Source organism: Leuciscus leuciscus (assembly GCF_965113295.1).
Source record: "Leuciscus leuciscus genome assembly, chromosome: 6".
Taxonomy (NCBI): domain Eukaryota; kingdom Metazoa; phylum Chordata; class Actinopteri; order Cypriniformes; family Leuciscidae; genus Leuciscus; species Leuciscus leuciscus.
The window spans coordinates 26,967,479-26,984,768 of record NC_138730.1 but is presented as its reverse complement, the minus strand read 5'-3'; the positions used below and the strand labels follow the sequence as shown (position 1 = coordinate 26,984,768).

The following is a 17,290-nucleotide window of genomic DNA, read 5'->3' as shown; positions in this document are numbered from 1 at the left end:
TCCGCGAATCAAAATGTTTACTCAAGGTACAGTTGTCCAATGATAGGCTTGATTCTGTGGCATAATAAAATACATATACAAAAGTAGATTCACATTAGTAATGGTTATTAGGCCGTGTTCTTAACATCTCTGTGTGTTTTAAAATGCAGTCCATTGTATTATGGGATCGAAAACAATTGTAAGAACAATAAACAATTGTGGGGAAATGCATTGACAACATTTTAAGTATTTATTCCGTTAGGAATTCGAAAATTACTAACCCACTGTGGGTAAATTGTTATGTATATAGAATTAATGTAATGATGCCCACTTATATTTTAGCACAGCTATGCCTTCCAATAAAGCTGTATTCCAAATGGATTATGGCGCCATCTTTTGGCAGAGAAAACATTCTTCAAGGTAAAACAATATGATTCATGTAGCCTAATAGTTGTCAATTGTATAGGCCTACTACTACTTCTACTACTACTACTACTACTACTACTACTACTACTACTACTACTAATAATAATAATAATAAACCCCCTTTATATAAAGTGTTCTAATATTTACATGAATTAGTTGCTACAGTGCACTTATTGTGGGTCTACTTCTGTTTTAAAATAGACTACCTGCATGTAACCTAAAATCTGCAAATAATTTCTTAGTTACACTGTTATAATAATAATTTGTTACATTTATATAGCGCTTTTCTAGGTACTCAACGCGCTTTACGTGGAAGGGGGGAATCTCCTCAACCACCACCAATGTGCAGCATCCACTTGGATGATGCGACGGCAGCCATATTGCACCAGAACGCCCACCACACACCAGCTTACTGGTGGAGAGGAGACAGTGATGAAGCCAATCAGTACATATGGAGATGATTAGGAGGCCATGATGGACAGAGGCCAAGGGGCAAATTTGTTGACCCCACACCACTTAAAAACCTGTCCCTAACATCTAATATTACACTTATTCCACCTCAATAGCAGCAAAGTCTTTTGATACAAACAAACACAATAATTTATTTATTGGGATATACTATAAATACTAGTTAAGACACCTAATATAAAGAGGGACCAAAATGACAACAACAATAAGAAGACTAATATTGGGAGAGTTTGTGGTTTAGTTGGTAAACTGGCTTATCTGAATATATTCAATTGCCATTGAGTGATATCAAACACAGTTTTTTTTTTTTTTTTTACAGTTTTAAACATTTAACAGCAGAACATGTTGTTAATAGGTCTATGTAGACTGATACAGTGTTTTCATGTGTTTGGTGTAGGCAACGCTGGAAAATACATGACTAAAATCTAATTCAAACTAGTTGCGCGATGAAACCTTCCACTTGTCCATATTCAGTGTGTGGCCTAAATCTGTGCGTCCCTACCCCTCGGGGCAATGGGGTTAATCTAGTCAGTCGGTCAAGAGCTTATTAGGCTACTACCAGTCTGATGATTATGTCACTAACCCAACACCGACTCTGCTGTCTGTAACATTAAAGGACATTGCGCGGTTAATGACAAGATACAAGGATAGCAAGAATGAGAAACTTAATACTTACAGGTATGCACGCCTACTAATTGGAAACCATGTTCGCCAACATAAAACTGCAAAATACTAATCTTATTAACATGACTGAATGACACGTATTGCCTAACTGTATGTCACTGCATTTATTTATATTTTTTGTGATAGCGTTTCTTTTGGTCATTGCTGTGGTGTCAGGATACGTGGAGGAACTCGATGACAAGTAGGCTATAAGTGCTTCACATTGTAAAGGAATTGATTGTGCTTTAGTAGTGTAGGTGTTGTCAATGCAGCGTAGTTATTTTTGTTGCATGCAATGTACTGAGATCTTGAGAAATGCCACTTAATGATTTTGCATAATAATAGATAGGCCTACTATATAATTTTATATGTGACTATCTATCTAGCTATACTATTTCTATTAATAATATACATACAGACAGACAGATATATAGATAGATATATAGATAGATAGATAGATAGATAGATAGATAGAATTGTTTATAATTGTGTCTGTCTATCTATTTAGCTATAGCCTACTATTTCTATTAATAATATACATACATACAAACAGACACAGACAGATGAACAGACATATAGATATGAATGTTTGATTGAATGCATTAAACAGTTCACATTTACAGGTTTAAGGAATACCGGCAGGATGAACTCTGGCTGGTGGAGGTGAGAGTACAGTGCAGTCTAATTTATGCAATTTTATGCTGTGTGTTTTGCAAATTTCTAACATGCCAACTGTGTGATATCATGAAGGTTTTTTAAAATGAATTTGTATTGCAGTTTTATGCTCCATGGTGCGCATACTGTCACACATTTGAGCCAATATGGTATGAAGTCGGTGCAGAGCTGAAGAGTCTGGGCTCTCCTGTTAATGTCGGCAAGATTGATACCACAGAGCACACAAGTGGGTTCCATTCATGTGTGTGCAAAAGTGTGTATGTTGGAAAGCTTTGGTTACACTGAATGCATACCTAAAATCATTTTTAAGATTACCAAAAACTGCATTTATGCCATACCCCCCTTAGGATCCTTAGATGAAAGCTAGTGCTGTAGCTTGGTTTGAGATGACAGTAATGGTAATGCCACACCAGGCCATTGCTTAGCAACCAATTAGTATGCTACTTAAACGGCAGGATTGGCTTACCTGCTGTTTAATGGGATTAGTTAAGCAGGCCTCATGCGTTCATGAGACTCAGTTCGTTGAACTGTATACATAGTCTGTATTGAGTCTGTATCTTGTTAACCAGATGGCCATATGGCATAAGTTGCATTTCAGCAATCCTTTTAGTTTCTTGGAATTAGGTTGTTCATTGTATTCCGACTTAATAATCTTCTTCTTATTAAGTTCACGCATAAGCTTTCTAGCTAAATAAAATGTTGCCCATGTCTTTTGTTTTACCCCCCACCATTGATAAACCCTGTTATTAATTAGATTAGATTAGATTAGTGTTTAAAAAAATCCAAGCAAATTAACAATAATTGAGATCTACTAATGATATAGCTACAGTGAACTAATGACAATCTTTTAAGTATGAGTACTACCATTATTATCTCTGAAATGCTTCTCCACTTATGTATAAATAATAATAATAATAATAATAATAATTCTTGCAAATAAAACACAAAAGCTTGATCTCTTGTGTCTTTAGGCATTGCTTCAGAGTTTAATATTCGTGGATATCCAACCATAAAACTGTGAGTTAATGCCTACTTGTTATCATACATAAATTATTGGTCATGTTGTATTTGATTCTTTTTATTTGTTTTGTTCATAAGGTTTAAAGGGGATCTGTCTTTTGACTACAAAGGGCCAAGAACAAAGGATGCTATTATTGAATTTACCAATAGAGTTTCAGGGTAATTCTAGAGTAAATCTCACCATAATGAATTGTATTTTGTCTTTCGTGTTCTGCACTGACCTTAGTCTTATGTCAGTTAGTTGTAATTCTCTTCATGCAATCCCCTTGTCCTTTTTTATTCAATCTAGTCCTGTGGTAAGACCACTCTCTAGTGTTCAGTTGTTCCAGCATGTTATGAGTCGTCATGATCTTATCTTCGTTTACATTGGAGGGGAGTCGCTTCTTAAGGTACACATTATGTAAAATGAATGCCTGTCATACAGGAATTATGTACAATGATTGACTGAATTACATTGGAATAGGAATGAAATGCAAATTAATGAACAGTAGAGCATGAGTTCACAACTACTATTAGATTGTATTTTATTTTTGTTTTATAAATAAACTGTGTGAATATATTTATTGGCAAGTCATGCAAAGTCATTCAGGAATGGATCATATTCGACTGCTAGTGAAATATAATTCAAGTTTTTTTTTCTTGTTTTTTTTTTTACAGAAGGAATACTATAAAGCTGCAACTGAGTATATTGTCCACACTTATTTTTTCTCTGCATCTAAGGAAATCCTTCCAAAGGTAAAAGTTTCACTTTTCAGAGAAAATCCCTCTGTAAAATAATCCGATATTTTCAACTTCTTAGAAAATAAACCAAATCGATCCATTATTGATTTTCTCCATAGGCAGTCACTCTGCAGGATGTTCCCGTTGTTGCTGTGTTCAAAGATGGCACGTACTACCTCTACAATGGTAAGATGTACTACTTGCAGTGCATCACTTTACCAAGCGAATATCTGAAACTAACAGGATCTGTAAGCAGCGAAATCTCATAGTCGCTCAGCGTCTGAGTTCAAGGCTGTTTCCTCTCATCGCCTCTCGAAGGGTGCCGTTCCACTGGGGCAGAGTGGGGAGGTGGTAGTGAAATGCCAGGGCATCGAGGCAGAGTGTCACTAGGAAAGGGCACCAATAATGGGAATTAGGCAGGCGTGAAGAACGATGCAGCACCCTCAAAACAAACACTAGCCCATGGCAGCCGTTTATCCTCAGGGTGTTGATCTGCTGGACTTCCCCGTTGTTGAAGAAGGTCTTTTGGAGCCAGAAGTTTAGCAGGAAAGGATCAGCACACTGAACCTGGACCCAGAACGCGGCGCTGTCAGACGAGTCCTCTACGATATTAATAGTTAACACATCCATGGAGCAAGGTTAAAGACAAGGTGTAGAATGTAGATTCTGCAGCAGATATTATATATTAACATCTTCTTGATTGCCTAAAAAGAAATACAGATTTGGTCAGAATTTTATTTTTTAATTAATGCTAAAAGTTTTTTTTTGTTTTGTTTTTCAATTGAGCATATAGGATCAAATTATAGCCCGCACTTGTCTTATCACTGCTAAAAAACTCCTGATATCCATGCTATTGTTTCAAGTGGGAAGTCAGTCCTTATGAATTGCTTACCTGACATTATTTACATTAAATGGCCACTTTTCATAACATAGTTCAGATGGTAATCCTCCTAAAAACAGAAGCATAAACAGACAATAAAAGGTGAAAAAAGTTCACAAAAATGTTAAATAACTATTACAGGTCACAGCACACCAATATATCTGATATGAAAGCACATTTTCTTTATTGCTGGAATTCATGTTTATAAACACAAAAGTACTTGTTTTGTTATAAGTACTTGCCACAGGTTCTTGCATGTATATAATAAACAAGTGAAAAGATTTTTGAGAAGACATTATAAATATAGCAATGGTTTCTTACCATTATATTCCAAATTATGAGAATACAGAGACAGTAAAGTGTTCCAGCTCTCCTCTGTCATGTGGCTTATTCTGAACATTTCGTCTGGGCTATCATCCAGTACACACCCTTTAAGTCAACAACTTGACTGTGTGCAAGTAACGTATTTTGCATAATTTAACGCACAGTTACTGTACAGAAACACTTTGATAATAAAATGAAAGATCATTTGTTTATTATGATTAAACATTTTTGAGTGTTTAACTTTGCATATTGTTTGCACAGGCTTGATGGTGACCTTTAATAAGTGTAGAGCTACATTTATTACATGAACACATTAAATGTACATGAAGAAATAAAAAGTTTAATCTCTCTTGTTTGATCATTTCTATAGAATTTCTTGATGGTGATCTGTCTTCCTGGATAAATCGAGAACGTTTTCCCTCTTACTTCCAAATCGATAGTTTCAGTCTGTACCAGATGGGAGAACAAAGTAAGCCTGTCTTTCTATATGAACATATATAGTATTTATTTTATTTGTCTTATTTCCTAATAACCTATTCAAGTTTACAAAGTGCATTGTCATTAATTAACACCATTTCTATGTTTTTTGCCACTAGGTGATAAAACAAAACTGCTACAGTAGATGATGACTTTCTGCCCAGATACAATATTTATGTGTGAAAACGATGCTTTGACATATTGTGATTATGTGAACTTCCCATGCATACATCATTTGTTGTGACGCTGTTCATTTCTCACACTTTCCTCAAAGGTAAACTTGTGGCATTGGCAGTAGTAGATGAGAAAAATCCATCTGAAGAAAGCATTCGGTAAGTAACATTAGAAAATGTGCACGGAAGACATCAAAACCATGCCAATAGCCAGTTTTCCCCTCCATTATTTCTCTTTAGTTACAAAACTCTGATGGAAAGGCTGTCTACTGAATACAGAGATCATTATAAAAGGTAGGTAGCAAATTTATATGAACTATAAAAACAGCACCTGACATCTGAGTTTATCAAATTATTTGTTAACAAAGGCCATATTGTTTTTTTCTTCTCCTAGCGAGTACCAGTTTGGTTATATGGATGGTAATGAATATATCAACGGTTTAATTATGGGGTGAGTTAAATTGGACGCACACTGTTAGACTTTTCTGTAATTTCTACAGTTATTTACTTTAAATCCCCCAGTATTATACTGCTATTTCTCTTTACAGTAAATAACTGTGATTCCCATTGCATCATGGGAATTTTCTGTGACGTCTAACACCACATACAGAGACTTACTGTATTTTTTAAATTTGCTGTATACTACTGTATTTGACGTAACTGCCTCTCTGGCTGGCACCATTCCATCGTGCTTTTTATTTCCTAATTTTTGCCTTACACCGCGTGTCTACAACGCTATAATAGCCAGAGGCTGTCTATATTGGACACATTGAAGCGACCGGACCTTTAAATGCATACCTGTTTATCCCTTGTCAGAAATAGCGCGAGCGCTTGGACTCGTATCGGACTAAGTCAGAAATATAACGGCCGCGGCGCATCACTACACCTATTTTTTACAGTCTATGCACTACACTGACTGTCTGGGATTTGTCGTGTCGCGTCAGAGCATCCAGTGTAATATCAGTGGGGTCTGTCTTTTGTTGGATCGCGACGTTCGTGTCTGGCCCGGGGAAGAGACGGAATTCACTTCACCGAGAGAGAGAGATCAGCAAGCAAGGTAAAAAAAAAAAAACATTCTGTGTGTGTTGTCAGGATTGTGCCCAGTTTAACCTATGTTATAACGTTAACGTTAGCCTAAAGTTACTCGTCGTCAGCATGGCGGTAACGAACTTTACCATGGTAAACTGAGCTAACGTTTCATTTTACACACTTTGTTAGATTATTGAATTGTCGAGTTAAAATATGCCAACGAGCAACGCGTTTACATTAACAATAAATGTGAATAAACTAATGTGAAATTCTGTTTATAGCCTAATGTTGGCCTACTGATGAGAACCTTTATAGTTTTAGCATTAGTTTGCAAACTATACCATATTATACTTTTTTTTTTAATGGAATTTAATATTTACTTCCATTTTTGTGTTTAAAGGCAACTGCAACAAAGCGCCAATTCGCGCCAGTGACTTCCAGCAAGATTCCAGAGGTAGGCCAGCCCATTTGTGATATATTTTGAGATAAATTTGCTGAAATGATTAGCAATACGCTATGTGAAAATTGCTTTTGAGCCACTGGTGCAGACTAAGTAGCTTACAATATCTTACAATATCTTATAAAATCTCTATAAAATTGGCTAACTTTATATCAAATAAGTGACCTTTGCCTTATGTCTAACTTTATTAGACAGCAAATGAACCAATCAGAAGATGGACCATTGTCTTTGTTCAGTCTCACCAGATTAAATGTATCCAGGTAAGCACTGCAGTAAAACTCTCACTAATTCATTAATACAAAATCTAGCATTCTAAACAACTTAAGTTTATATTTTTGCATTATTTTGATATTTTATTAGCCAGAAGACTCTACCATTGCAGTCCCACCTGACTAGGAAGGTCCTAACATCAGCACGCAGGTGGGTTAACTACTGTAGGAAGGAGAACGATCATCACACAGTGATTTCTTGCATGTATCTTACTGTGTATTTGTCTCAAACAGGGACTCCTTCACTGCAGACAAGCTGAAATGGGCTAAAATCATCGATTTCAGTCGTTCTTTCTATGGATCTCAGCATTTTTGGACAGAATTTAGGATTTGTAAGTATTAAAATTTAATCTGGCATAATTTTATTTAGTTCTTTTGTATGCTATTTATTGACAAAAGCTGTTTACAAATATATATTCTTAAGTTTTTGTGAAAATAATAATAAAAATTAACAAAAAAAGGAGGTTAAAAATAATGTGACACTAATACTCTCTCTCTCTTTCTCTCTCTCTCTCTCATATAGTGTTGGAACCGGGATCTCCTCTGAAGGACTGAGTACATTTGTGTTTGTGGGCACGCATGCAGACCAGGGAACACTCTGATGTTGTCAATCAAGTTCTGAACAGGAACCAATCTTTGGAGAAGTTCATTTATTCACAAAGGTGGACAAAAACATTGTGTTGGCTTTTTAAAGATTATTTTGATGATGACTTTTACTCCTATGCTGTAGAAAAGATGGAGTAGACAGTCAGACATTGATAATAATAAGAAATGTTTCTTGAGCATCAAAGAGACTTCTTTCAAAAACATTAAGACACTTAAATACTTATTTTGGCCTCCAGTGTACATGAATCCAACAAATTTTTGGAAATAAGTGAAATTATTTTGAAGGTGGGGTTATGTGTCATGTATTGTGAAAAGAACTGTGTTTTGTCCTGTGTTGGACATTTCCTTTTTGAATGCTTAAAAATGTATTTATATTCTGCAGTTTTATGAATGTAATGGTTGATATTTCATTATAATACTTGTATAAGCTAAACAACCAATGACTACATTCATTTAGTCCAGGGTTCACCAATCTCGGTCCTGGAGGGCCGCTGTCCTGCAGAGTTTAGCTCCAACTCCAATTAAACACACCTGAACCAGCCAATCAAGGTCTCATTAGGCATACTAGAAACTTTCAAACAGGTGTGTTGGAGCTGGTTGGAGCTAAACTCTGAAGGACAGCGGCCCTCCAGGACCGAGATTGGTGAACCCTGATTTAGTCAAATGCTAATGTTTTGTTTATGGTTTTATGTATGTTTTCAAAAATGTTTGCAGTGAAGGACAGCACATAATGTGTTAATTTAACACGTTTACACATCTTTGTGTTAACCTCTCTGACATATTTACTTTGTTAAAATCATTAACACAATGAATGAGTTAAAATTAACACAAAAAACATTATCCCTAAACTCACCCATTAATGTGTAAAAATTTCACACATCATTTCCAGCATTGGCATGTTTATTTTGTGATATATATGAAATGTTTTAAATAAAAAAATGGTATTTTGTGATAACTTTGTCTAATTGGTTTGTATGAAAGTAGTACTTATGTAGGATAAAAATAAAATTAATCATATATCAAAATTATCAAATCTAATTTATATTTAGTACAAATAAAAATAATTACAGTAGTGTACTGATTAGCTTCGTTTTTACAGTAATGCACTGTACTGATTAGCTTCGTTTTTACAGTAATGCACTGTATTACACAAAACTGAAATATGGTTTGGTACTGTAACTCTTAATTACAGTAACTTACTGGCAACAGTGTTGCCAGTAAGTTACTGTAAAAAACCCTTGAAAAGTCTAACAGTGCAGATTTCAGCAGGAGCAAAGTGCAAGAACTGTATTTAAAGCCACTGACACAGATGAATACAAAATGATATATTTTATATATATTACAGAGATATGACAGAATGGCAGAATATTACCTGCCATTCTGTGCTCATATATTTTTGTATAATCACCACTAATATGTTTCTTCTTCTCAGAGAAGTTGCGATCCCCTCCATAATTGTGCTGAATATGACCATTGATGGATACTGTCTACCAGAAAGTAAGATTAAGACCATTGAGGATTTACTTCGCTTTCTCAACAGCGTTCTGGATGGCAGCACTTCGGTATGAGGCGCGAAGGTGTTTTCTTCTCCATCTTTTCTGTCATATAACTTCCTTCTTGCGAAATACAATGGGCCTTTTCTAATAAAATTCCATTTGCCTTAACCAGCTACTCGGAGGAAATGGGTTTTTGCAGTGCACTAAGAGAATTTTCTTTAAAGCGAAGTCTACTGTGGTGGTAAGTCTGACAACACTTATTATTTTAGCAGAAGGATAGATTTACTCTTATAAAAATTTTTCCCAAATATTTACCAAACGCTTAACGCACCAAAACCAAAGCACACGGCTGATCACATCCTCATCAAATATTTACTTGAGGCTAATATTTTGGTTACTGTTGTCCCAGTAACTAATATAAATCTCCTCGATCTCAGTCAATGTTCCAGACAGCTCCGATCTTCTCCTGTTTTGTGTGTGGACTGCCTGTGGGCATAGCTGTAATGGTTATCTGGGCTACATGTACTGCTGTACCAGCAAATGATGAAAAACCTGAGGAAGGAGCTACAGCCAGTCCTGCTTTGGATGCACACGGAAAGAAGGCAACAGAATTGCAGCCTGGCAGCACAGAAAAAACCTCTGAAGCGAAGAAAGAGGATTAACATGGACTGTTTATTGAGGATCATGTTAATCTGTAACATCATAGTATGTCATACTGCTTTCCCCATTTTTATAAATTGTTTTCCCAGTCTGCATTGTTGATATTGTGGTTGGTTTCTTTATCAAATAAACTTCAAATAACTTAATCAACTTAATTTATTTTATTAAGCTTCCATCATGTGAAACAAGTCTATACATATTTTAAATCAAATGAATAAAGCACATAGGCTATATGGCCATAAATGTAAGCTTTCCTGTAGCTCAGTGGTAAGAGCATTGCGTTAACAATGCAAGGTTGTGGGTTCGATTCCAGGGGATTGCACATACCTATAAAAATTTAGATAAAAGCGTCTGCCAAATGCATAAATGTAAATGTATGCTGTAAACAAGTTGTGTTCAAATTCATTTGAACATTCTACTGTACCATGTTGGAGGTCCCTGGGTATTTTTTTCTTTTCTTTTTGTTTTTAAAAGGCCAAGTATTAAGTAGGCTATGAAAGAGTTCTCAACCCATTTTTGTGACCTGTGTCTGCTTCAAAGTCAAACTATATTCTGACTTGTGGCTAAATTACATGATATAATTAATAACTATAAAACTATACTTTATATTAGTATAGCATTTTAATCAGTAAAACAAAACGACATGATTACCGGAAATATATAAAACCACACAATGTGATATTACGACGCCATCTATCGACCATATTAAAAATGGTAAATGCCAAAAGTGATAGTTGTAGGCTACTATAGTTTGGAAGATGGAAAAAGCGACTTGCCTTATAACACTGAGACAGTTCTGTCATGGAAGAATTTAATGGAGGAAACTTAACCTTAAAACCTAAAAAGTGACACTGAAATGGCTTGAAAGCATATGGATTCTTCAAATATGTCTGCTTCAAAACAAATGAGAAAACATCACCACAAACGTCCCAGCAAGCGGTAAATTTCCTTCACCTCAAAGTGGATTAATGGATTATCTCGCTTCTCGTGTCACAGGATGAGTAAAAGGCGTTAACAGTGACTTTACATGCTGTGAGTGTGAACAGTTACCGCCGAACGCTGCAACTTTCTCTGGAAACAGCGGATCAAACTTGTAAAGACGGATTCTGAAAACGGAAGTTTATTTGACACCTCTCTTTATGATATTTCCGTTATGGTACTTAGCGCGGATGTAGTTGTAAATATTAGCGAGAGATGATATTGACATTATCCTGCTGAATAATACAAATAAATGCGGAAGATATTTTGTTTTGCGTGGGTTTATGAAGCTTTAGTTTAGACGCAACACTATTATGGAGTTAAAAGCATGTTTTCTCAACGAAATCTGAACGTTTCCTACTCGCTACATATTTATGTATCATAGACACTTGGGTTTTTGCCTGAAATGAAAATAATATCTCCAGCTCTACATGTGAATTAAGTTGGAGTAATAACAATTTTTGGGTGCTTTGGAGGAGGAGCTTTCAAAAAGAAAAGCACCACATCTGTTTCTTGTATCATGGATATGGAGAACATGCAGATGTCTGCAGTTCTGCTCTGTGTCTTGGCTGTGGGACTTACTTTCTGTGGAATTTCGTCTGCCTCAGACAGATATGTGTCTTTGAATGAACGCCAAACAGACAATACCACCTTGTCAGCACACCTTCACCCCAAGCTATACTTTGATCTGACAGAGGTGCGTTTCATGAAACAGAGGTCCACCACCACGCATAGACACATATTTAAAGTGATTCAAAATGCAGTTTCTGTTATGTTATCCAATGCAGCTGCTTACCAGCCTCCGGTGAACCACGAGGATTTCGGCAAGAAATGGAATGAGATTTATGGCAACAATTTGCCACCTCTTGCGCTGTACTGTTTGCTTCAACCTGAGGATGCTGCCGCCTCTCAGTTTTTGATTGAGTACATGGACAGAATGGTGGAGTATCCAGATTGGATGGTGTCCAGTGCCCCAAATGATGAGGTTCCGATTGCCCACTCCCTCACTGGTTTTGCCACAGCGTATGATTTCATTTACACCTTTCTTGACACCCGGAGAAGATTGCGATATCTCAAGAAAATACGATCCGTTACCGAGGAACTTTTTGAGCTCTCCAAGCACAGAGGATGGGGAAAACAGTTTCTACAGAACCACCAGACAACAAATATACTAGCCATTCTCATTGGCGCTCTTGTGGCAGGGGAACATAATGACCCAGAGACCATGATATGGAAGCAAATATCAGTGAACTACATGGAAAAGACCATGTTCCTTCTCAGCCACATTGTCGATGGCTCTCTCGATGAGGGTGTTGCATATGGTAGCTACACAGCAAAATCTATCACTCAGTACGTTTACTTAGCGTTGCGTCATTTTCAGATAGACAACACGCAGAACAACTGGCTCAGAGCTCACTTCATGTTTTACTTCGCTACTCTGCTTCCTGGATTTCAACGAACGGTTGGCATTGCAGACTCCAATTACAACTGGTTCTATGGACCTGAAAGCCAGCTTGTATTTCTGGATGCATACGTGCTCCGAAATGGCTCGGGAAACTGGCTGGCAGAGCAGATTAGGAAGCATCGTCCTAAAGATGGACCCATGATGCAATCAGCAGCCCAACGCTGGGCTACTTTGCATACTGAGTACATATGGTATGACTCTGAGTTAAATTCATCGCCTCCACCTGACTTTAACAAAGCAACCATGCACGTTTTCTCCAACTGGGGTGTAGTGACGTATGGGGCAGGGTTACCTCAAGCTCAGGGTAATACCTTTGTGTCATTTAAATCTGGAAAATTAGGAGGGCGAGCAGTGTACGATATTGTCCATGCCCAACCTTATTCTTGGGTAGAAGGCTGGACGAACTTCAACCCAGGGCATGAACACCCTGATCAAAACTCCTTCACTTTTGCACCAAATGGACAGATGTTTGTCTCTGAAGCCTTGTATGGTCCTAAATACAGCTATCTTAACAATGTGCTGGTATTTTCCCCCTCACCCACCAGCCAGTGTAATCAGCCATGGGAAGGACAGTTGGGGGAATGTTCAAAGTGGCTACGATGGGGAGAAAAGGAAGTTGGGGAAACCGCCGGGGAGGTCATCGCAGCTTCGTCGCATGAGGACATGTTGTTTGTGAGTGGAGAGTCTGCTTCAGCCTATTCATCCGCCATGAAGCTAAAGAGTGTGTATCGGGCACTTGTGCTTCTTAACTCTCAAACATTATTCGTGCTGGACCACATTGAGAAACACGAGCACTCCCCTCTCAGTTCCCTCAGTGCGTTTTTTCACAACCTAGACATTGATTTCAGATACGTTCCTCACAGATCGTTTGGAAAATACAATGGGGCTCTGATGGATGTGTGGGATGCACATTACAAAATGTTTTGGCTGGACATGCAAGGATCCAGCCCCGTTGCCAGGATACAAGAGGCAGAACAGGCTGCGGAATTCAAAAAGAGATGGACGCAGTTCTTAAACGTGACCTTTCCCATGGAGAACCCTGTCGCCAGAGTTGCTTACTTGATGTATGGCCCATACGTCAAGGTCTCGGACTGTAGATTCATAGACAAGAGTAAAAATGGAGTAAGGATATCAGTAACTCTTAATGACACTGAGACTGTTGTGTCAGTTGTAACAAACTACAAAGACATTGAGGCTAGACATAGTTACTTGGGCTTTGCAGGCTTTGCTAAAACAGAAGACAATCAAAGAATAGTTCAGTTTGGCCAGGGAATTCAAACTTTGCCAAGTCAAGTCACAAAAGATTTTGTGTTTGACTTTGGATTGGCAGTAAACATCTCTGCGATACTGACTCTATGTTTTGCTTTAGCTTTCATAATAAAAAAGAAGAAATTTCACGTGTCGTTCAAAATGCTAATTCATTGCACTCTGATATGTGTGCTGTTTTTGTGGGTGACTGAACTTTTGTCTGTTTTTTACGTCTGCGAACAGCTCTCGTGCAAAGTCAAATCAAAAGACAGCAGCATATATGATGGAACAGACTCTAGCGTCCCCGACCTCCTCCCCGTCATCACTATCACATCTATGCCGGGCTCTGGTGCGGAGATCCTTCAGCTCCTTTTTGATAACAGCTCTGACTTTGTATACCTCCGGATCCCTTCCACCTACCTGCGGTTCCCCGTGTCTCCTTTCGTCTCTCTGGTGGACGCTTGCGAGTGGTCTGGAGCAGATGCTCAAAATGGACGATTTCGAGTTATTCAGGGATGGTTCCACTCCATAGTCCACAATGTGAAAATGCACCTGCAGAACATTCAGTTGCACCAGAGCAATGACAAAACAGCGAATAATGTCAAAGAGAAAGGTCAAAGAAAGAGAAGAATGCTGCTGTCAGAGCAAACAAGGACAGGAAGCAGCAAGCGTTTGGACATCGGATACATACAAGAGCTCAGGCAGCACCTATTAAAGTACCCAAATGCCCGGCCGGTGCTGAGCATGGGCAGTGGTGGCTGGTTCTTAAAGCTGCCGTATCTTCAAGAGGTCATAGGTCGCTCACTTCGCTCAGTTCATGTGGTCAGAGACCCACGTGCATGGATTTATCTAATGCTCTACAGCAGTAAGCCAAGCCTGTACTTGCGTAAGAATATTAAAAGGCACATCGCCAACATTTTTAAGCAGAACATTGATGGTGTGGATCAGGGCTGTTCTACAGTGGACTCACAGTTTCTTCCTTTAAAGAAGATCCTCTCCCAGCCAGATCCCAACCCTGTACAGCTGCTAGCTCAGCTATGGCTGGCTCACAATTCAGCAGGGCTCAAGGTGAGCGGAAGCCTCCCCACACACACTTACTTAATAGTCAAATTCGAGGACGTTGTATATTTTCCTGAAAAGACGGCGAGAACAATACATAACTTTATTGGAATACCAATTGCACCAGCTGCATTAAACCAGCTGACATTTGCCACGTCCACAAATTTGTATAATCTGATATATGAAGGAGATATATCACCTGCCAAAATCAACATGTGGAAGACAAAAATGGCCATAGATGAGATTAAACTCATTGAGGATACATGTTGGCCTGTGATGGAGAAGCTGGGTTATAAAAGACATACAGTCAGTCATTCTTTTTTGTAAATGTTTTTGCCTTTATCATATTGCTTTTGCAAACAGTTCATCATATGCCCAATTGTTTTGTGCACTGATTTATTTATCCTGATATTTAAGCAATGTTTATATAGGTAAATCATACAGACAAAACTGAGTTTAGACTGTCTATATCTGCTAAAGAACAAAAAGTGATTGCTCAACACTTAAGATGAGCACCAGATGCAAATCTTGGATCATAAACACATTTAGTTTGACTTGAAGACAAGATTATGGTATTTCCCACCAGATGGGCGGTTAACAGTATTTTTCACTTTTTTCAGTTGTGAGACGCATGCTATTGTTAATTATACTATTTTGAGTGAACAATGTCATTTTCAGTTATTTTCCCACCAAGATACCTTATTTTTTGCATTTATAAGAGCCAGTTCATGTGTAGGTCTATAGATTTGCAAAAAAGGTGTTCACTGTGTGACTGTACAATTAAATCACTTTATTGACATGTCACATCAATTGACATCAAATGTCTTTTTTTTGGGTACTGTATGTGAATATTTATTCCCTGTTGTTTCTTTGCATTCCTATATAAACTATATACTAAACACCAATAGCAAATCTGTCTTACTTTTCTGAAATTATATCAGTTGCTCATGAACATTTAACAACCCAAACAAGTAAAACCACAAAACATCATATTTCTCATCTTAATGGTGAAATATTTTAATGCAGTTTTAAGAGACTACTAACGCGCAATGTATTAAAAGCCACAATGCAAATGGATTTTCCATGGCACCACATGCATTTGGAGTTTAAGCCTCACTGTGGGATAACTGAAATGGAGGAAAATAATAGCAATTTATGTGATATTTTTTAAAACATTTGCAAAGGCTGCTTTAGTGTGTGTGTGTGTGTCTCTGTGTGTGTGTGTGTGTGTGTGTGTGTGTGTGTGTGTGTGTGTGTGTGTGTGTGTGTGTGTGTGTGTGTGTGTGCGTGTGCGTGTGCGTGTGCGGTGTTATTTGCAGAGTCATTCCTTTGTGCCCAGCATGCTTCTGGACTAAACTCAGCAAGCAATTCTTCATAGGATAGAGTCTGTATGGAGAATATTAAGTATAATGTTTTTCAAAAAATCAGTCCCTACATTAAACCATATGTCTGATCATGTAGGTTTATATGGTGTGTTTTTTATTTTTATTGGCATGGCATTGGCATTTTATTTAACTGGCATGAAGCAGTTTCTGAAAAACTGAACTGCAAAGATGGTAAAAGGCATGAACACTGTGTGATTTGAACTGAGAAGCAACTAGATATAAGTCAAATTTGTTTAACAATATTAATAGTGTCAAGTTGAATGTGGCAATTCATAAATGTACACATACTTGTTTATAGTACAAATAAATGGTTAAAAAATACTTACGTGGCTTCTGGTAATAAAACTGTGTTTAATAGTCAGTAACAGACCTTAAAAAAGAGGGGAATGAAAGATTTTACTTGCAATTCAAATGCTAGAATTATTCATAAAATGTCGCCAGCAGAGGGCAGCAGATAAATAAAGATCCTACAACTTCTTTGCTTGAGCAGAAATGTATTATCAGTAGCAGGTACTTCACTACTATCAGCAGCAAATCATGTAAGGACTGAAAAGAGCTTGCTCATTGGTGCCAACTTCATGTTTTCTTTTTACACTTCAAAATACTTGTCATTTACACTAAAAAAGCTAAGATGAGTCAGGCCTTGAGCAGTACGATGTATTGTGAATCTTACTGTGGTTTCCTAGGTGCTAACTTAATACTTTGCAAATGTGTAGAGCCAAACACTGACTGTGGGTTAAATACAGAGTTACAGCAACAGCTCATGCATTCAAATGAACAAATCATGCCTTGATGCTAGGTAGCTCACTACATTTTGCCAGAAAATGTAT

General features: G+C 37.5%; 2 protein-coding genes and 1 long non-coding RNA gene across 3 annotated transcripts; all 3 read left to right on the top strand.

Annotated features, from left to right (window-relative positions):
* The first annotated feature begins 332 nt into the window (after positions 1-332).
* On the top strand, positions 333-10,551 carry tmx3a (thioredoxin related transmembrane protein 3a). Its single transcript, XM_082172864.1, has 16 exons — positions 333-399; positions 1,684-1,738; positions 2,160-2,199; positions 2,314-2,437; positions 3,183-3,228; positions 3,310-3,390; positions 3,521-3,620; positions 3,889-3,966; positions 4,071-4,137; positions 5,526-5,624; positions 5,907-5,964; positions 6,046-6,099; positions 6,200-6,256; positions 9,602-9,731; positions 9,838-9,906; positions 10,103-10,551. The coding sequence occupies exons 1-16, from the start codon at positions 363-365 to the stop codon at positions 10,325-10,327; spliced, it is 1,320 nt and encodes a 439-aa protein (XP_082028990.1). The 5' UTR covers positions 333-362; the 3' UTR covers positions 10,328-10,551.
* LOC309501008 lies at positions 6,763-7,716 on the top strand. The gene is made up of 4 exons (XR_014206754.1): positions 6,763-6,862; positions 7,235-7,288; positions 7,486-7,554; positions 7,655-7,716. It is a non-coding gene; the product is annotated as an uncharacterized lncRNA (long non-coding RNA).
* Positions 10,552-11,053: 502 nt separating the features above from the next.
* Positions 11,054-16,531, top strand: dsela (dermatan sulfate epimerase like a). The gene has a single exon (XM_082172863.1). The coding sequence runs from the start codon at positions 11,824-11,826 to the stop codon at positions 15,400-15,402; it is 3,579 nt and encodes a 1,192-aa protein (XP_082028989.1). The 5' UTR covers positions 11,054-11,823; the 3' UTR covers positions 15,403-16,531.
* Positions 16,532-17,290: the final 759 nt, after the last annotated feature.

Coding starts and splice junctions, on each gene's coding strand:
- tmx3a (XM_082172864.1), top strand. CDS start 363: ATGGCGCCATCTTTTGGCAGAGAAAACATTCTTCAAG. Junction 4,138..5,525: donor CACGTACTACCTCTACAATG/GTAAGATGTACT, acceptor TCATTTCTATAG/AATTTCTTGATGGTGATCTG. Junction 6,100..6,199: donor TACAGAGATCATTATAAAAG/GTAGGTAGCAAA, acceptor TTCTTCTCCTAG/CGAGTACCAGTTTGGTTATA.
- dsela (XM_082172863.1), top strand. CDS start 11,824: ATGGATATGGAGAACATGCAGATGTCTGCAGTTCTGCTCTGTGTCTTG.